Genomic DNA, 20,330 nt, shown 5'->3' with positions numbered 1-20,330 from the left:
ATCTACTACTTTGAGCCCTATTGAAGTCCTGGACTTCACATCATCCTCGGGCAAGGAGTTCCACAGGTGGACTGTGCGCTTAGTGAAGAAAAAATTCCTTTTGTTTCTTTTAAACCTGCTACCCTTTGTGGCATTGCTACCCTTCTGACAGCAGCTTTGCCCTCCAGAGCTGGGTTGCGGCACAGTGACAATTGCTGGTCAGGAGACTAGCTGTGAAGGGAAAGCCAGCAGCATAGAAGGCAGACTGGCATGGTATTGCCAACCCTTACTTCTGCCCTGCTGCATGCAGAGCTGGGCCGTCAGTCAGCTTCTGCCACTCTTCAGTCACCTGGCTCTGAAAGAAGTGCAGAAGGGTAGCAATACTGCAATCCTGCCTAAAATGTTATAACCCCTCTTTTAGGTCAGGAACCCCAATTTCAGAAATATAGGTCTCCCCATGAAATCTGTATAGTATAGGGTAAAACACACAGAAGACCAGATGTCATAGTCCATGACACATGTTTATGATTCTGAGTTTAGTGGGGCCCTATTCATGGACACCTCAAGGGCTGGACAGGAGTGAAGGGGAATGGCTCAAAATTAGCCAATGATTTCGAAAGCCATACCATGCTAATGGTCACAATTTCATCATAAGCAACAGAGGACTCCCCGGCAATGGTGCCTGATGCTCTCAGGTTCTCTACTCCAAATCCTTCCTCTTTACCAATGATATCAGTTAGGACATACCTGTGGGGAAGCCAAAGAGACAACACAGAGTCACAGACGACAGCCAAACAAGCTAGCTTTCACAGACTGCTTGCAGCTATGGATGGGACTTAGACACAGAAGACACTGCCTGACCTAGGGTGAGGCGCTTTTAGGCTTCAGCTTCTTCATTTGCAGAAAGGGACAATACTTTTGCTGTCTCAGAGGGGTGTGATGGGGATAAAACTAAACACGCCATAGGTCCAAGACATCGGATTCATGCTTGGGACAGCCAGATCCACGCACCACAGTGGCTATACATTGTGCTCGATCAGTGGTTGGTGGGGAATTTACACCTCCAGCTTGCAGTGACTTGAATAAAAACCCACTCACCTGGATTCTCCTCCTTCCTCTACATGCTCACAATGCACTGAGTTCATGGAGCTGATCCTTGTATAATCCTGTGGTGTCAGGTACAGGTACTTGAACCCCTTCCAGTAAAGTGATAAAGAATTAACTGAGGAAGCAGCCTGCACAGCCATTAAATACACCGTTTCCAACAAACTCCTGATACTTACAAAAAGTTAAAGTCTGTTAGGATACAAACCTAAGCAGCTTGTCGTGAAGTTCACTGATGGATAGCTTAAAATGTAAAGTTGGGCATCTAATTTGCTAATTTAAGTTTATTGTGGGCTTTATAATGTATTTACTTTACAATATCTAAATGCACTTTATATTAATATACCACCACATTATATAGAACACACACAGATAGGGTACCACCAAACTAATACAATGTATGCAAAAGCCCACTGATGTATGGGAAAATAAGCAGAAACTCTTAAATTCATGGGGTAAAATTTTCAAAATATAGAAATCACTTGGGTCCTTAAGTCCTGACATCCCATTTGCTTACGATGGGTTAGGCACTTAACCCTTAGCTTAGGCCCTTAACTTGCTTTTGGACAACGATGCCTAATGTTCTTTTTTGCCTGGATTGCAAAGCACACAGAATAAGCACAGCTTTAGACCCAGGCCCAGCACAAAGAACCCTGCGCCACATGCACAGAACTGATCATAGGCCACCCACAGGCCATTCCAACTCAAGTGATCCTCGACAATACCCTGATTTCTCAGGCTGCCCCCTCTCGCAGCCTGCTTTGAAAGGGGCATTTTAGCGCCACCTTCTACTTTCTTGGTCCAGTTAGTGGATTTGCCAGACACTGTAGAGAGGGGCAAGAGGGATATGCCGCAGCCCAAGGACAGCAGCCATCAGACAGGATGTGGATCGAGGGTACACGGAGGTGGGGGGATGTACTTGTGAGTGGAGCCCTGCAATCAGACTTGTGTATTATCCCCTTATGTTACCAAATCACATTTAATCTTACCACTGCTGTTTCACCTTTATTATTACCCTTCTAATTCACAAATTGGGTCTTTTGCAGAGAAGGGCCTCTCCTGCTTCCGACTGTAACAGAACATATGAGCCTACCTTGTAGGGATCCGTGGGATCCACCCAGGCCACCTGGAACATGTGCTTTATCTCATCTGCAAACCCAATCCGTGCCCCGCTGTTTGCTGCAATGTAGATGCGTGGGATGCCTTCTGAGCGGGCCAGCTGCGAAGCTTGCAGGAAGAGCAGATCCTCCTCCGGTCCAAAAGAGCCAATCTTGTAGGTGATGTCGTTGCTGATCACAATGATATCTCGGCCTTTGGGATATTCAGGGGTTTTCAGATTCATTTTGAAAGCAACCATCCCAACCTGCACAGTGGGATATAAAACCACAAGGACAAGTTTCTTAAGGGGGGGGGAAGGGAAGACCCAAACTGTGGGCAACACTCTGTCACAGGCTCTGTACGTGCAAGCAGCTTCTCTTCCCAACCCTGTTCTCCAAACTTTAAAATGCATCTTAGGTTGATTTGTTCAGCCTGAAGAAGTTCAAATTCCTATAAAATGGCTAGAACATCTAGGAAACTGGGAATCAGACGCAGCACAGATGCGACTCACTAACTGGAGTAAAGGCTGCTGATGTTTTACTAGCAGAGCCACCAGTATTTTATTTTGCCATCATTTGTGAGATTCCATTCACTCCTCCAAGACGTACCACACACAAAAACTGCACAGAATCTTGCAGGGCAAGAAGGGCAGCTCCACTGGAAAGTGATGCAAAGTAAAAAAAAGCCAGTAAAACACGCAGGGCGCATAAAATAGCCCCACCGCCTACTAGCTTAAGGACTTTGCCATGCTGAGAAATACCAGAGTCACTAACTCTCGGGTGTGTAAAGGGACAAACCATGGCGCATCATTTATTGGGACAATATTTATTTGTAACATGTCAAATATTTATTTGTAACATTCTGTAACTAATCTCTCTCTCTGGCTCCACTCCTCTCTCTGGGTATGTCTACACTACAAAGTTAATTCGAACTAACGGACGTTAGTTCGAATGAACTTTGATAGGCGCTACACTAGTGCTCCGCTAGTTCGAACTTAATTCGAACTAGCGGAGTGCTTAGTTCGAACTAGGTAAACCTCATTCCACGAGGACTAAGCCTAGTTCGAACTTACTAGTTCGAATTAAGGGCTGTGTAGCCCCTTAATTCGAACTAGTGGGAGGCTAGCCCTCCCCAGCTTTCCCTGGTGGCCACTCTGGCCAACACAAGGGAAACTCTATTGCCCCCCTCCCGGCCCCGGCCCCCTTAAAGGGGCACGGGCTGGCTACGGTGCCCGTGCCAGGTGCAAGCCTGCCAGCACCCAGCTAGCAGACCCTGCACCTGGCACGGCTCGAGCCAGCCACCCGATGCCCCCCAGCCCTCCCCCTCTTCCCGGGACCAGGCTGGCGGCTCCCGGGAGCTTGCCCGGGAGCTTGCCCGGGACTGCAAGAGGCGGGCACCCGCCTGGTCTAGTGCAGACATCGTGAACCTCGTCCACGACCTCTGCACTAGGCACAGGAGAGCTGCCAGCCTGGCCACCCAGGAGCAGGTTTGCATGAAAATCAAGGTGGTCCACTGAGACCCCCCAACCCTGAGCTTACAATGGCCGTACTGGGTCAGACCAAAGGTCCATCTAGCCCGGTAGCCTGTCTGCTGACAGCGGCCAACCCTAGGGACCCTGGAGGGGACGGACTGAAGACAGTGACCAAGCCATTTGTCTCGTGCCATCCCTCTCCAGCCTTCCACAAACTTTGGGCAGGGACACCACTCCTACCCCCTGGCTAATACCACTCTATGGACCCAACCTCCATGAATTGATCTCACTTCTCTTTAAACTCTGTTCTAGTTCTAGCCTTCACAGCCTCCTGCAGCAAGGAGTTCCACAGGTTGACTATTTGCTTTGTGAAGAACAACTTTCTGTTATTAGTTTGAAGCCTGCTACCCATTCCTTTCCTTTGGTGTCCTCTAGTCCTTCTATTATGGGAACTAATGAAGAACTTTTCTTGATGCACCCTCTCCATCCCACTCATGCTTTTATAGACCTCTATCATATCCCTCCTCAGTCTCCTCTTTTCTAAGCTGAGAAGTCCCAGTCTCTTTAGCCTCTCTTCATATGGGACCTGATCCAAACCCCTGATCATTTTAGTTGCCCTCCCCTCTCCCACCCTCTCTCTTCCCCTCTCCCACCTCCTTTTCCCAGTCTCCCTGAGTTTTGTTCAATAAAGAGAGATTCTATTTTTGACCACATGTTTTCTTTATTTTGTACTTCAGGAAGGGGGGCTAGGGAAGGGTAAGTGGAAGGAGGTGAGGGAGGAATGGGGTACGAGCCCCCAATGGGGAGGACTGGGCTGGCTCTGAGGGTTTCTGGGGGTGGAAGCTCTCCTGCAGCCCCCCAATTGCCCCCTCTCCCCAGATGGCAGCCTGCGGCAAGTACAGCTGGTCTGATGGCCGAGTGCTGTGATGTGCCCAGTGTAGGCACTCAGGGCACTCCAAGCCAGGACTGCTTTGCAAGTGGGGCACCCCTGAGAACTGTCTGTCTGGGGTGGGGGTCGGGTCCCTTTAAGCACAGCCCTCGGCTAGCCTGAGGCAGCAGTTCCACGCTCTAAGTCCTCATCTGATGCCCTGCCGGCACTGCATCCGGCCATCCTTAACCCTGGTTCAGGGTCCACTCTGTGTGGACATGCTAGTTCGAATTAGCAAAACGCTAATTCGAACTAGTTTTTTAGTCTGGATGCGTTAGTTCGAATTAGCTTAGTTCGAATTAACTAATTCGCACTAAATTAGTTCGAATTAGCGCTGTAGTGTAGACATACCCTCTTTTCCTTCCTATAACAGATCACGATGAATCTTTTTCTGCACTGTCTTTGGTGTCTGTTTCCTTCTCTCCCACACATATCTCATCCTTGTTTTCTGTCTCTCCCTCCTGTACCATACCTCCTCCCCAGCTTCATACTTTATCCACCTATTCCCTATTCATTCTGCTTGTACCTCATTTCCTCCAGGTATTCTTTTCATCTCCACCAGTTGACCCTGGGAATCCAACAGTAACTCAGTGTAGGTTAGGACATCTTTGGGGCACCTTTCCCCAGAGTTCCACAATTTAAAGAGAGCCTGCAAAAGAACCAGTCAAGACAATTAAACACCCACCCCCTCATGAGACAGAAAGCATGTGCTGAAGCAGTTCAAAGGCGACTGCTGAATTGTAAATGAACATCCACTTAACAATATTATAATGTATTAAATAAGGGGGGACAAATACAACTGACAGCCTGCCAAGTCCTGTTGATTAGGATGTTCTGAGCCAGCTTCTCAGCAGGCACCGCCTCACTGGAGTCAGTAGAGCTGTATCACTGTTACATTAGCCGAAGCTTTTCTTGGGAAAGGACTTTATAGAAATGAAACTGGCTTTATGCTAGTTGGGGGCCAGTGTGGTTCATCCCTCATCTCCCCTCCCCCCAAGCAGCAAAGAAAAGGAGGACAGAAACATGGCCACTGCCTATTTAGCAGGACTTACCTGCCTGAACATTTCAGGGAAGTCATACACATAGGTAGTGCCTAGCGTCTGAGCCTGGAAGCGCTTGGACTGGAGTAGGTCCTTGGTAACGTATGGAGTGTTAATCAGCATCCCATGCTGTGGCCCTTGCTTATCACCATAGGAGTGAAACATGATCTAAAAGGAAGGTAGGAGAATCAGCTCCCCTCCCACGTAAGTGAATTTCTCTTTACAACGTGAATGGACAATCCCTCAGAAGGGAGGCATGCAAAACTGTTTTAGAAACGTCAGGTCAATTAATACATGACGACTGCCCTACACAATCAGTGATAACAGACTGGATTCAATACAGAACAACAGTGTATCCAGCTTAGTGGGGAAATCACAGAGGATATTGTAATGAACTAATAGCATACGTGTGCACCACTGCCCTCTGCTGCTTGGAATCAAAAAGTTCTAACTATGCATCATACTGCTATACTGCTCAGAGCTTGTAGCAATTCTCCATGGCTGTGTCTACATTGGCACCCTTTTCCGGAAAAGGGATGCTAATGAGACACTTCGGAATTGCAAATGCCGCGGGGGATTTAAATATCCCCCGCGGCATTTGCATGAACATGGCTGCCGCCTTTTTCCGGCTTGGGGTTTTGCCAGAGAAAAGCGCCAGTCTAGTCGGGATCTTGTGGAAAATAAACCCTTTTCCAGAAGATCCCTTATATACTTTCAAGTAGGAATAAGGGATCTTCCAGGAAAGGGTTTATTTTCCGCCAGATCCCGTCTAGACTGGCGCTTTTCTCCGGCAAAACCCCAAGCCAGAAAAAAGCGGCAGCCATGTTCATGCAAATGCCACGGGGGATATTTAAATCCCCCGCGGCATTTGCAATTCCAAAGTGTCTCATTAGCATCCCTTTTCCGGAAATGGGTGCCAATGTAGACCAGCCCATTAGTTTAAATGGGGCTTTTGAAGCGGGAGGGTCACAGTTCTGTTCCAGATGTCACTTGGAGGTTTCCAGGAGCTACATCATGCAGCTGAATGACAACTTTTGACCCCAGACTTGTTACAATATTTTCAGGACTAACATCGCCTTGAGTGGCAAATCTCCGGCCCTGGAAGCCCTAAAGAGAATCCAGCCCTAAAAAGATGCAGAAAGTCCCTCCTGAAATTGTACTTGCTCAGCTATGATGGTAAGATCTGGTTCAAGGAATGCCTGGTGATTCCTTCTGCTCAGATGGTCTCTGTTTCAGACTGGTGTGGTTTATTTTTTTAAACATTTTACATTAGGTCCAGTATAAATTACGCACATTCCCTGTCCTGGGATCATTCACTTCTTTGTAGAGACTAATATCCAGGTAGTAGCCAGACTCATTGGTCAGGAAGAGGCGGAAAGGAATGGCTTTGCCGTCGGGCGTCAAACGGATGTTGATCTTCACTTCAGCTTGCAGAACCCGGAGTTTCCATAACCTGCTGCCGTAGCGCATCACTATGGAGCGAACAGCCTTCTCGATCTAGGGGCACAAAGGCCAGGCATCTGAAAACACTTGCTGCTGTAGCGAGAGAATCTCAGATGGTTTCATTCACACAGGCCTCAGTCTCATGACTATTGCTCTTGGGGGAATTCTGTGCCACTGGGTAATGCAGAATTTTGCACAAGTAAATGGTATTTGCACAGAATTTCCTCCCTCCCCCCACCCGACTGAAATGGGCTGCAGTGCTGTTGGCTGCCACTAGGGGCTGCTGGACCTGACCTAGACCAGCTTGCAAACAGAAGACAAGGTGGGAGAAGGGAGGGGGAACAGGAGGGAACTGTAGCTCCCAGCATGCCTTGAGGGAAGGAGGTAACAGTGTGCAAGAAACTCTGGTCCCAGTGTCAGGCTGTTTCTCCCTCCGGATCCCTGGGAGTGAGTTTGAGCCTGGAACACCCTGCAGGTGGCTGTTGGGCTGCAAGAGGGCGAGAGTGTGTCTGGATGGCAAGGGGGTGTGGGGCGGGGAATGGCTGAACTCAGGACGTATGTGAAGAGGCTTAGTATCATGATCCCTGGCTGGGTTGTCATAGGGGCTTTTTTAGCTTTCTACTCCAGGGGAAATCATAGAATCCTAGGGCTGGAAGAGATCTCAGGGGGTCATTGAGTCCAACTCCCTGCCCAAATCAGGATCAGCCCCAACTCAATCATCCCCGCCAGGACTTTGTCTAGCTAGGACTTAAACACCTCTAGGGATGGAGATTCCACCCCCTCCCTAGGGAACCCATTCCTGTGCTTCCCCAACCTCCTAGTGAAATAGTTTTTCCTAATATCCAACCTAACCTCCCCCACTGTAACTTGCGACCCTCGCTCCTTGTGAGTGTCTGTATTGTGTCAGGCGTATTTGCTATTGGGCATTTTGAAATAAAATTTGCCAAAATAATTGAAACTGGCATGATTATACAGTGTTATTGTGACAAGAAAAATCTGTGGAATTTTAAAATGTTTCTGCAGAATTTTTCTGGCCCAGAATTCCCCCAGGAGCAGACTATATAGCGCCATATTCTAGGCCATAACACAGCACCAGTCTAAGCCCAAGGGTACTTTCTCCTGGTCCTGCTCCTTTTAGGCTTTCATATACCGCCATTTAAAAAATGTACCACTGAGACATCATTAGATGTCCCCCTTCCCTAGCTCTGCACTATCACCTCCTTGCTCTGATCTTGAACTTCAACACCGTACCCACCCAGCCATGAACAAGGTGCTGCCACACACATGCGCCTTCCAGGAAGAAAAAAAACTGCTTGTGTGGAACAAGTTCCCTAGAGAAGCTGTAGAAACTCAGTCACAGGAGGCTAAAACCCAGTTACACAAACACATTTCAGGCAGGGTTAAGTAGCCCTGCCTCAGAGCAGGGGACTTGACTAGATTACCTCTCAAGGTCCCATCCCCTCCGACACAGCTAGGATTCTATCAGTGGGGCTGACAGCTACCACAGGCCCCAGGGCAAGGTGAGTGTGTGTGTGGGGGGGGGGGGGGACGGCTCTGCGCCCCTTAAAGGGGTGGGACTCAGAGCAACCAACATCTCTTGCTACCTGGGCTGCAGAGCTGCCCCTCACCCCAACTCCCAGAGTGCTGCAGAGCAGCGCTTCAGTGCTCTGGCGGCAATTCAAAGGGGTGCTGGGCACCACCAGAGTAGCAGTGGTGTTGGGAGGGAGCCCTGGCCCCCTTAGAATCACCAGGCCCCAGAGCAATTTCCCCTTTGCCCTGTCCCGGGTCTGGACTCCATGACTATTAAATGCCTCCTTGCTTCTCAGTCTCTCCCACCCCTGAAAACAAGGTGTAGGGCACCACCCACACTGACCCCCCCCCCCCCCGACACTGGTGGGCAGCCACTCAGTACCACTCAATTCAACAGCCACTGTCTGTGAGAACGCCCGCAGGCCTAAGTGTCATGTACTAATTAATTCCTATGTCAGCGGCCTCAGCCTCCCCCCCAGCACATGGCATCTGCATGCCATGAGAGCAGGAGACAGCACACCCAGGCAGGTAGCCACACGGAGGGTTGGGGGGGCTGGGTCCTGCTGCTGATGGAGTGGAATGGGAGGTGGAGCCCTGGGCATGAACCAAGACCCTGGCGCACACGCGTTGTACAACAGACCAAAGAGGGGATTGCTGCCCCAGAAAACTTAACAGTAGGTCGCGCCCAGGACTCTGCTTCACAAAAGCTCACCTTGGATGGGTCCATGATGACAGTGGGCACAAAGTTGAGGAAGATGTGGTTACAGTCAGTGCGGACACCGGTGTTGCTGAAGGCCACTTCCAACTCATCCATTGCCTCCAGGAGTAACCGTTCACCCTCGTTCTCCAGGTATTCAAAGGAGGCCTCCTGGAACAGGGCACAAGACAGCACGTGAGCTGGGAATTGAGAGCGAGCAACAATCCAGGAAAGTCACAACACTCGTTCCTGCTGGAATCAGGCTGGGTGACGAAAGCACAGCCCTGGCCTCCATCTGTAATTCCGAAGCGCAGCTCATGGCCACGACACTCCATCTGAGTTAGAGCCAGGCACTGGCACTTACAGTCTCCATGTACCACGTGCCTTGATTAAAGAGGAGCAGAGTTGCAAAAGGCTCCTCCTTGGGCATGTAATCAGGAGCTCCTGATAGGCTGGTCCTCAAACGGGCAAAATTTGGGCATCTCCCAAAGAATAAATGCCTCGCTCCCTGGCTATATTAGATTGTTGTCCTTAAAGCCAGAGTAATAGAACAGCAAGGGCATTGCAGCTTTCCCCTCAGAGTGTTTCTGAATACTATGCATTACAGGAGAGCAGTACAGGTCTGGACAAAGCAACAAAACACTGTATTAATTCTGAGTCACAGAGAAGTCCTTTTACCTTAGTGATGAGATCAGAGTGTCTTATTATGGCTCGTATGAAAAACCTGTAGTCCGTAACTTCCGTGCCCTCTTCCACTTTGGCTGCTCCTAGATAAAGGTGCATCCTGTGGTTGGCACAGGGGATAGCAGTCAGGTCAAAGTTACGCATCCGATTCAGCTCTAGCTGGAAGGCCAGGGCTGGTTCCAAGTGCCGATAAATCCCGTCTTCTGCAAACTGGGTGCACACCAGAAAAGAGCAAACAGTCTTAGGAATGATTTCAGTCATTTCTAGAAATGAATTGGGACACCAGACAATGAGCCTTACCTTATCTCTTGCTCTGAATGTGAAAAACTTGGGAAATTCTCTCTACAATCAGAAAAAACAGGCACATTAACAAAATTAACTCAGCAGTGGCATTAAATACAAGCTGGAGATTCAAGCAATTCTCATCTGTACTAGTAAAAAGGGCACTGAAGACACAAGATAGTGAGGTCATCCCCAAAATAGAAAGCAGCTTGTAACACCTTGGCTCTGAATCCAACCAGCCCCATCAAAAACTGAGTTGACAAAATTACATATAAAAGTACCACACAATAGATGTGTCAATTGATTCTCACAGAATCAAACAGGTTGCTCATAACCTTCCATAACACCTTCTATGGGCATCTTTATCTTATCCCTCTCACACATACCACTCATGTCTAATATGTTTGTAGCCTCCAGCAATTAACTTTTAAAAGCTACATGGAATGTACATTTAAAAATGTGTGGTGAAAATGCTACTGCCTCTCAGTCTGCCCTCACCTGCTGCACTATTAAAAACGTGATCCTTCGGAGGCCGCAGTCAACAAGGACATTTTTCTGTAAGAAAACAGGAGACAAGTGTCATCCCTTCATGTGCCAAAGGGCATTTAAATCACCCCACAAAGGGAAAGAGACACCCCTCAGACGTTACCACTAATCCCGCTGATGGGAGCACTGTACACTGCCTGTCAGGAGGCCTGAAGTGGCAGCACCACAGGACAGCACGCTGTACGCGAGTTGCACTCCACATTTGTAAGCCAAACACCATATGAGGCACAAGACCTTTGACTGAGCAAAAACTCTGAAGACTGACGCCAGCTCTTCATCTTCAAGGTGGCCAGCCCATTGGATGGCAATGTTCAGGATATGAATGGGCTCCTCGCAGACATTCTGAAAACGAGACAGGGGCAGTTAGTCACAGCTAGGTTCATGCCACGACTCCCAAAGAATGCAACCCAACGTCAGCCTCACCTTATTGTCCTCTTCTTCATAGACCGTAGATCGCGCCTCGCTGAACAGGGGGCTCTCCGAGGGCGGGTCAGCAAAGCAGGAGATCACTTCATCAAAATTCCTGGAGGAATCCAAGAAGGGTGTGGCAGGCACATCAGGGATGGCGTCAAGCTAAAAGAGTCTTGTGCGCAACCCATGATACCAAAGCCGACAGCCTCGAACTACAGAGATTGTTCCTCAAAGACAGGCACTGACCAGGGGGTGCAGGTACTATAAGCAGTGAAAGGAAAACTTGCCTGGGACTCTAAGACACTTGAGTTTCAGTGCACAGATTTCCTGTGTCACCACGGACAGCCCCTTCTCAAACTACCTTGCCTAAAGTTTACAAATATGTTCTGAGGAGAAAACCCGCTAAATGACTGAAGCTCTGACATACTATGGTGATAAGGACCATAAGGAGCTAAATCAGGGGCAGGGAACCTCCAGCCTGTTGGTCAGATCCAGCCCTCTGCTTTAATTTGTTCTCTGCATCCTGGGCTGGAAGCCGAGCCTTGGTTACTTCCATGGTGCTGAAGCATGAGCATCGGCTCATCCCACTGCAGGGGAAAGCTTCAAGTCTCAGCACCTTCCCCATCCTGGGGCTGAAGCGCGAGCACCAGCTGGCTGGAATGAACAAGATCCAGTGCTCCAACTTGCACGAGAGTGAGGTTTTGCTTCTCTCTTGGGAGTAGGTGAGCGAGGAGTTGTTTGGTTGGATATTTTTGCTTTTTACTTTTCTATGGCCCTTGACAGATTTTTACTGTGGATCAATGGCCTCTGACTGGAAAAAAAACAAAAATGGTTCCCACACATAACCTAAACACAGACAGGCAAGCACTCCAGCAGACTCACAAGTTACATTCCCTTTAACAATTATTTCCATAAATTAGTAAAGCAACCTTTTGCCTAAGTGAACCATCACCTTCCCCTTCCTCCCCGTTTGGCGTGTCATGCTGGAAATGTCTTCTCCAGCTGCAGGATGCTGAGCTATGGCAAGCTCCTGTGGGCTCAGCTCATTTCTTAATGGTCAGACTGAAGACCATGCACGAAACAAACACACTCTGGGTACATCCACATAGCAACATTATTTCGAAATAACTTGGTCCGTGTCTACACAGCAGGAAGTTTTCGAAATAATGTTGAAATACTATCAAGCTGGAGGACATCTTACTCCAACTCCTGCAACCCCCCTCATTGTAGGAGGAGTAAGGGAAGTCAGAGGAAGAGTGCTCTATTTCAAAATAAGAGCTGGGTAGACACTTCCAATTTCAAAATAAGCTATGTCATTGACTTAGCTCAATTTGTGTAGCTTATTTCGAGTTAAGCCCTGCTGTGTAGAAGCACCCCCTGTAGTAGAATGTAGGTGGGGTTTGGCTAATGCTACGTGTTCGATTTAGTCTCCCTCCCTTTCTCTCCTACCTTGTGAAGTCTTCAAATCTGTCAAAGGCCACCATGGCTCCCATTCTCTGACACTGAGGAGAAAAGCCGCTGTCCATGAACAGCTCAGTGCTATGCCGGGCTAAGTCGGGGTTCGACATGCTGATGGGGATGGACATTCTGTACAGAGAAAAAGGGGCCACACACAGAGCTGAGGTGTCTGTAAATAATCCCACCACAACTGCCTTCTTCACCACCAAAGTCTTGTTACAGTTTCTGCTGAGGAGCTGGCAGACAAGGAGAAGGGGCTGAGGAAATTCCAAGAACAGGTGTAAGAGCTGCAAGGAAGTTAGTCGCCAAGGAGGAGGCCCTGAACTTAGCAGAGTGATGTGTGGAATTTCAGAAAGCCAAGTCCAAGACGCCCGAGGGGAGACAGAAAAGATCTGCTACCTCTTGGAAGGCAAGGAGGGAGAGAGGAACCAACTGCGAGCCCAGCTGCAGGATCCACAGGGGTGCTGATTTCAAAGAGGGGAGAAGGCTGCTCCTGAGGGTGGAGAGCCTGCAGAGGGAGAGAGACACACCGTATGTGCCCAGTGGAGGAAGATGATGGGGTTTTAGAGACTCCTCTCCCTCCCTCGCCCCCCCCCCCCCCCCCGCCATGTGGGAGATACTTAAGCGGGAGAATGTGTGATACACTGGCCCTTTAAGGGTAAAACCCAGTCCTGGGAGAGGGCTCAGAGAACAAAGCCCATAGCTGAGGCAGGTACAGCCAATCATAGGGCCCATCTTAGGGGAGTATAAATAAAGGCTCCTAGAGGGTAGGAGACTCAGTCACACACTTGCTCTAGCTGGGGAGCAGGAGGGACCTGGCTGACAGGGAAGCTGGAGGCTTCCTGAGACAGGGCAGCACTGGGGAAAGGCAGGCAGAGCTGGGGAAGCTCTGGCCAAGTCTCACTCTCAGGCTGCAGGCCTGGTGCAAAGCCTAAGTGTACTAGGGCTGTATGGAAACAACCAGGCTAGAAAGCAACAGATTGGGAAGGGAGTGTGGACTTGCTGAGTGGCCATTTCAGACGGCAGTTTGCTCCTGAGGTGGGGGCTAGATGATGACTGGCAGTGGGTCACTGAGGCAAGGTCGGTGTAGGGGAAGTGGGGATCCCAGACTGGGAGAGCGCTGTGATAGGGCAGTGCCCAAAGGTGAAGGAAAATAGGTCACTGTGGGTGAGACACTGGCAGAAGGGGGGCGCTCCTGGGCTGAATGAGCTAATTCCCGAGTGACCAGCAAGAGGCACCCGTGGCAGTGAGGCGCATTCGGTTACACCCATTCAGCTTTACTTTAGACAGTCACGGGTCAAACCGAAGACAGAGACTGCCCATCACTACAGTTCTGTCATTCAACTGCCATGACCCCCTCAGCAAGTCCTATCACCTGAGTCCAGCTCTAGAATGGCAACAACACCAGCTCACCTTCCAGCCATGTGAGGAGGACCAACATCCAGAGCACTTTAGCCATGTAAATCCTGAGGCCTTTATTTTGGTCTCCTCGCAGGTGCACCTGGCTGCCATTATCAGCTCTCCTCTGACAGTCTAAATATCAGCTTGCACAGACGTGTGCTACTTAGGGCTTGGGCTTCCAGAGAAGCACCTACTCAGCTTGTGGGACAAGGCCATGTGCAAAGTTCTGCCTGTCTCCCAGCACCACAAGGGGCACCTGGTTCAGAAAGACCCATTCTGCCCTACTGGCCCGAGAGCAAAGTGCCATCACAGTCATCAGCAAATTACAGGGACAAGAAAGAGAAATGGGCACATTGAGTAGAGTATTAATGCAGCGGGTAGGGGAAAAAAAAAATCACTTCTCATGCTTCAGAGACTGTCCCTCACTCTACCTGCTCCAAGCAGAGCTGGTGCCTCTGAAATCAGAGTATTGAACAATGCCAGGAGCTAAAGCACAAATCAGTAGCTATTCGAGTCACATGGAGCGCCAGATGGAAAAGGGCATTTAGCCCCAAAAAGCCCACTTAGGAAGGCTTAATTTCCTATGGAGGGTCTCCATCACTGAGTTAACAAGAAATGAATTCAACAACTATTCTAAGGCAGGTGGCGGGGGAAAGGATGCTCCACCCTCTTCATGTGCCCATCATGAAAGCTACCAAGCCATGGGAGCTAAGTTCATCAAAAGCCATGCAGACCCAGGCAACAAACTACACCCAGGTCATGCCTACCGATTTGGATGCGATGATGGCAACATAAACTGGAACTCTACCACACAGGTGCGATCGGAGAGCTGACGGTGCTGCAAGCTGTTCAGTTTGTAGGCTATATAACCTCTCCTCACGTACACCTGAGGAAAGGGGAGGGAGAAGAATTTAATTTGCAATAAGAGTGCTTCCCTACGGGCCAACCACCAAAGGAAACAGCAACCTTGATGGGCAAGCACAGCCTCTCTCACTGGGACTAAAAGCAGTTCCTGCTCTGAGAGCTGCATCTCTTCTAAATAAATGGGAGTCTTTCATTCACTCTTTACCTCCAGAGAGGCCATGCGCACCAGCTGGTTGGAATGGTAGAAGAAGGTGGGGAGCACATCGAAGATGGTGGTTTCTGAAAGGATCAGTTTCTGTCATGAGGAAAACAGAATTCAGCGTGAGAAGGTTTGCACGACAGAGTTGGCGTACAAGACGAAGACGAGATCCAAGTTTCACATAGCTGCAGTGACTCTGATCCCAAAGTTCCCTCATTAGCTTTTGTTAGGTTAGCCTGAAGTTCATGTGGAGAGTTTGAAATCATCCAACGGCACATCTGGAATACCCATCACCACAGCTCTCAAATACTAGCATATGGACACTAAGAGAACAGAATCCTCTAGTCACTTCCTACTGCTTCTGAGGAGAGCGACACTCTGCTATAGGCCTTTGTCTGGAAGAGATCAGAAAGTAACATCTGATCTAAGCTTAAGCTGCAAGACACCAATTCTTTTAAGACCTTTTGAAATAAATGACTTACAAACCAAACTGCTTCAACTAAGACCTAACTAGAAGTTAAAATCCCACGTTTTATAATTAATTTTTGGCAGTAGTCCCAACCTTTAGGTTTTCAGGGCAGAACTGGTGGTCATACAGGTTGATTGCAGACAGGAATATGGACTCCACCTGGTTGTATCTCAATTCATAAGAAGGGAGGTGAGAAGCAATCAAAACCTATAAATAAAAGACTCTTAAGTGAATGGCTGGGATTTAGAGGTAAAAGGGGAAGGTTGGGGGAAGTCACAATGATTCAGTTAACAGGGGTCAGACTACAAAAACATGCTAACCTGTCTGGCTCGCAAAGCCACTTTGGAGTGCTCCGTTTTACTGAGCTGTGTTAGCTCATTGAGAATGGCCATCAGCTCCTCCGTCAGAGTGGAGTCTCGACCACACAGCTGATCCTATTAAAATACAGATCTCCTTCCAGTGTGAAGGACTAATCCTTATTGAACAGAAACTCCATCTACAATCCTTACTTTCTCTTCTAACGTACTCACTCTGATCCAGTTTTTGTTCTTCATAGACTCAATGGCCAGAAAGGACCACTGATCATTCTGGTTTGATCTCCTTTATAAACACTGACCAGAAAACCTCTCCTTTTCTTAAAGGTCAGTACAGAAAAGGGAAGATAATGTAATCAATGCTCCACCAAGGAAGAAGCCACTATCAACAATTTTGGAGGATACCGTCGAAAAAGTTAAAAGCAAATATTGTGACGTCTGAAAACCAAATCTGTTTTAAAACAGGTAAGACCAAATTATTTCTTCAAAACATCTGCAAAAGTTTAATTGTTACAACAAAATAAGAGAAGGGCAAAACAATGCAATAGGCTACCCAAGAGAGTTCTAAACTAAACCTGCCTAAGTTTCCCCATTAGCAAAGCAGATTTAATAAGGCAGCTTAACTGATGTTATTAAAGCATTCCACAGACGTTCTACATCGGATGCTCTGAACCGGTATTAAGAATTATTAACGTGCTGAAAGAATAACTGATGCAGGAGACACTCAGCATGTACATGTTGTGTATCAGTTCATGGTATTTGCTTTAATTTTTCCCTTTCACAGATTGCAACAATACCTCAAATCAACCCTCTTATTATAGGGAAGATTCCCAGATTGCTAATTTTTCAAGCTCTCTCAGTTGCAGTTTGAGCTTTTCTCTTATAAACACTGCAGTGGAGCCCTTCTATTACAGAGTCACCAGCAAGCCGCTAGGCAAAACCTAAGATTATAGACCTCTTCATTTCCTCACATCCTTATTTCCTTATATTCAGTATTCGCCTTCCAGGTCAGCTGTAACACTCTACACTGCATCTCAACAGCTGTTTCTGACCCAACTTAAATATCCACCCTCGCTGTATAGAGGTTGCCGTCCCTACTTACAATTAACATGATCACCAGTAGATTCTTTTTTGCCACCTGGGCATGCGAGAAGATGCACTCGAGCGCCGGGGTCATGTCTGATTTGTACTGCTCCCTCAGGTTTATCACACATTTGTCATAGTGGGCTGGGGAGACAGCACACATCCTCAGTTAGATTTGCTCCCTTGGGCCTGCAGAACAGCACTAGGCCCTGAGCAAAATACACTACCACTTCCGCGGACCTTGCTGGAACTGGGTTTCCACTTGCAAATATCTTCGAAGCAAGTCTAAGACTATGGATTTCATGTAGCCCCGAATGCCACTGCGGTACCTGGCAACAGGAGAGAGGACAGAGTGTGCCACATCCCAGAGCTAATGTGTGCCCCCACATTGGCTATGCTGCTTTTGCTGGGACTCCAGCATAGATAGAGGCAGTCAGGGTGAATCCTCCTCACTTGGGGCAGGCAAATGACTTGAGACAAGGGCCCTTGGGGCATGAGCCAGGAAGCAGCACTCACCAGATGCTCTGCTTGTTCAGGACAGAGAAGGGCGCAGCATCACTGCCAGCCTTCTCACAGGAGCCCATCCTGCTGTCACCTACACCAGCATTGGCCCCATTAGCCCTGCTGCTCTGCACCTGCTCCACCTGCCTGGGAGTCAGGGCCAGCACTAGTTTCAACAAGAGGACTTCATAGCACCTCTGGAAACCTCCCACACCATTCGGTGTGCTGCAGCACAGGAAGACATTCACCTCTGGACTAGCTGCATAATGCTCTGTGTGTTCATAAAGAAGACTTCCCGGTCTGCCTTCCTCTGCAGACTGGCTGCATGGCTGTCCAGTATGCTGGCAATCTGCAGAGCAGAGGGAACACAAGAGTGAAAAGTAGTTTGGGTGCAACAGTCTGGAAGACCAAGGGGATGTGACTCACAGGCACCCTACGCACTCTGACTTTTTAAGAGACTACTAGTTAGCAGGAACTCTAGCTGGATTTTCAAAGAAACCCAAGCATCTAACTGTTCTTCTTCCCTGAAACTCCCAGCCTATGAGCAACAGTACATCACTTTCATTTTCCCAAATATCAGGGACAGGCGCTGCAATGACTCAGTCACAGGAGTTGACCCAAATTCATGTAAGCAGTTCACTCAGTTTCAATAGTTACACTATTCATAGTAAGTATTTGCATGACTGATCCTGTGTCCTTATTATTGCAATTCTGGGGCACTACAAGATAGAGAGGTCACTGGTTACCCATTAAACAGCGGTCTGGCCAGGCTAGAGTAGCCCCACCCAAGGGAGATTGTTTAAACGGTTGACCATTTAAACAATGTTTAACTAGTTAACAGATTAAAACAGAATTTTACATGCCTACTACAAGGCTGTAGAAATCTCTCCATAAACTGGAAACATTAAATTCCAACCCCACAAAAGAGGAAGGGCAACAAGCATTAGAAGGAAAAGAAAAACCATCTCTGGGAAGTGCTGAACAGTCAATCAACCTGACTGCCACAACACAATCCCACGTCTGCCTAGATCCTACCAGGAATCATTCAGAAAAAAACACCACAATCCCTTTAAAAAAGATTAACATCCTATCCACTATTATGAACAATGAAATGAAGGCATGGCTGTATCAGTCCCTGGATATTAGAGACAAGACAAGAGAGGTCATCTCTTATATTAAACCAGCTTCAGCTAATGAGATAAGTATGAGCCCCGGGCCACTTGCTTCTCTCTCTCACCAACAGAAGTTGGTCCAATGAAAGAGATGATCACTCTCGTGAACAACGAAAAACAACGAAAGACAGACAGTCATCATTCCACACTGGAAAGCCTTAGGGGAGGGAAATGGTGCCTAGCTTGACAGAAATCCATTTACAGAAAACAGCTGGAATAGATCATTGTGCTTGACCTCCATATATGTTTACAGAGAACATTCAGAGTACAGCTGGGAAAAGAGAAGACACGTTTAACCTTTTCAGAGTTCTAACAGGAAAAGAATAGCCTGAAGAGATTAGCTCAATTTCAGATGTGGGGGAGGGACATTCCATGGCTGAGAACTTGCATAAAAAGGTTTCAAAATAAATTGTAATCTGTTACCAACAAGTGTATTCTTCCAGGAGTCCTTAAGAGGAACCCATTTAACTTAAATAAATAGAGCTGATAAAAAAATGTCACCCCCACAATAAAATTTTAAAACAAAAAAGTTATTGAATATGACATTTTCCTGGTTAATATTTTGGCAAAGCCTCATCTTTTAGCAGAAAAACTTCTCAGTTGAAAAATTCTGATCACTTTAACATTTAAAAAAAAATTATGAGAGTTACAGAGATACTAGTGAGGATAAAATACCAGACCACCCCTCTTGTACTGCTTACCTGTTGACTGGGGAACTGACACAGCACCGAGGTGATGTTACTAGCATATTGTGCCATTACTTTTCGAATAGATTTCTCCACGGAGGGCGGGATTCTGCCAGACACGCTCGTCATGATTTCCTGCAGCTCCAGAAGAGGCAGGGAGGGGTCCTGGAGGGTCTCCATCAGCACACCCACCCATTCTTTCATCTATGCAAAATAAAGATTGTGACTACACAGATCTTGAAAAACAACATCAGAGATAGAGGTCACAGGAATCACAAAGCAACAGATCTTGCCTTCCCAATGAAAACTCTGCTTGCAGCCCCATAACGAACAGGTCAGGTGGACTACCGCAATGGAATGAAGGATGGTTTATCAACTGTGGCACTGGGCTGAGAGTTGCACTGAACCAGGTAAAGTCACAGTACAAGTGGTGACAGCTCAGCATGTCTCATGAATCATGCTCGTGAGAGTCCTTGTCGATCCAATGGGGATGATACCTTCCTACCTATCTACAAAGCAGGCGTGCCATGAACCTTAACTTACAGCTTGTGAAGGACTGTAAGATCCCTGGATGTATGAAAGGCTCAAACGATTTGCCATAGCCAAAATGTTTCACATTCAGGGACTCTCAGTGAAGTGCAGGCAGTCCCCGGGTTACGTACAAGATAGGGACTGTAGATTTGTTCTTAAGCTGAATCTGTATGCAAGTCAGAACTGGCATCCAGATTCAGCCGCTGCTGAAACTGACCAGCGGCTGACTACAGGAAGCCCGAGGCAGAGTTGCTCTGCCCCGGGCTTCCTGGAATCAGCTCTGATCAGTTTCAACAGGCTGAATCTGGACACCAGTTCCGACTTACATACAGATTCAACTTAAGAACCCCAGGCGTCCCCAAGTCAGCTGCTGCTGAAACTGATCAGCGGCTGATTCCAGGAAGCCCGGGGCACAGCAACTCTGCCTCGGGCTTCCTGT

At 48.0% G+C, this 20,330-nt stretch overlaps 1 protein-coding gene across 13 annotated transcripts in view; it reads right to left on the bottom strand.

The window, feature by feature from the left end:
* ACACB (acetyl-CoA carboxylase beta) overlaps positions 1 to 20,330 on the bottom strand; it is a 79,653-nt gene that overhangs the window by 12,799 nt on the left and 46,524 nt on the right. For 11 of the 13 annotated variants that reach the window (XR_012896030.1, XM_075898798.1, XM_075898797.1 and 8 more), the window contains 21 exons: positions 19,376 to 19,564; positions 17,751 to 17,851; positions 17,242 to 17,330; positions 17,021 to 17,145; positions 15,925 to 16,038; positions 15,698 to 15,811; positions 15,142 to 15,231; positions 14,840 to 14,958; positions 12,663 to 12,800; positions 11,226 to 11,325; positions 11,037 to 11,144; positions 10,755 to 10,811; positions 10,275 to 10,316; positions 9,969 to 10,184; positions 9,306 to 9,461; positions 6,914 to 7,117; positions 5,633 to 5,788; positions 5,107 to 5,229; positions 2,177 to 2,446; positions 1,078 to 1,175; positions 606 to 726 (listed from right to left, as the gene is read on the bottom strand). Coding sequence is in view for 11 of the 13 variants with exons in the window: in XM_075898798.1 (XP_075754913.1) it covers positions 606 to 726; positions 1,078 to 1,175; positions 2,177 to 2,446; positions 5,107 to 5,229; positions 5,633 to 5,788; positions 6,914 to 7,117; positions 9,306 to 9,461; positions 9,969 to 10,184; positions 10,275 to 10,316; positions 10,755 to 10,811; positions 11,037 to 11,144; positions 11,226 to 11,325; positions 12,663 to 12,800; positions 14,840 to 14,958; positions 15,142 to 15,231; positions 15,698 to 15,811; positions 15,925 to 16,038; positions 17,021 to 17,145; positions 17,242 to 17,330; positions 17,751 to 17,851; positions 19,376 to 19,564 (2,730 nt within the window). In the remaining 2 variants the exon portion in view is untranslated. Of the gene's footprint in view, positions 1 to 605; positions 727 to 1,077; positions 1,176 to 2,176; positions 2,447 to 5,106; positions 5,230 to 5,632; positions 5,789 to 6,913; positions 7,118 to 9,305; positions 9,462 to 9,968; positions 10,185 to 10,274; positions 10,317 to 10,754; positions 10,812 to 11,036; positions 11,145 to 11,225; positions 11,326 to 12,662; positions 12,801 to 14,839; positions 14,959 to 15,141; positions 15,232 to 15,697; positions 15,812 to 15,924; positions 16,370 to 17,020; positions 17,146 to 17,241; positions 17,331 to 17,750; positions 17,852 to 19,375; positions 19,565 to 20,330 lie in introns of those variants that run through there. The other 2 variants (XM_075898808.1, XR_012896031.1) reach the window with 2 other exon arrangements.

The sequence above is a fragment of the Pelodiscus sinensis genome, chromosome 15 (genome assembly GCF_049634645.1).
Source record: "Pelodiscus sinensis isolate JC-2024 chromosome 15, ASM4963464v1, whole genome shotgun sequence".
NCBI classification, from domain to species: domain Eukaryota; kingdom Metazoa; phylum Chordata; order Testudines; family Trionychidae; genus Pelodiscus; species Pelodiscus sinensis.
Note: the sequence above shows the minus strand (reverse complement) of the source record. Positions and strands in the feature narration are given on the sequence as shown.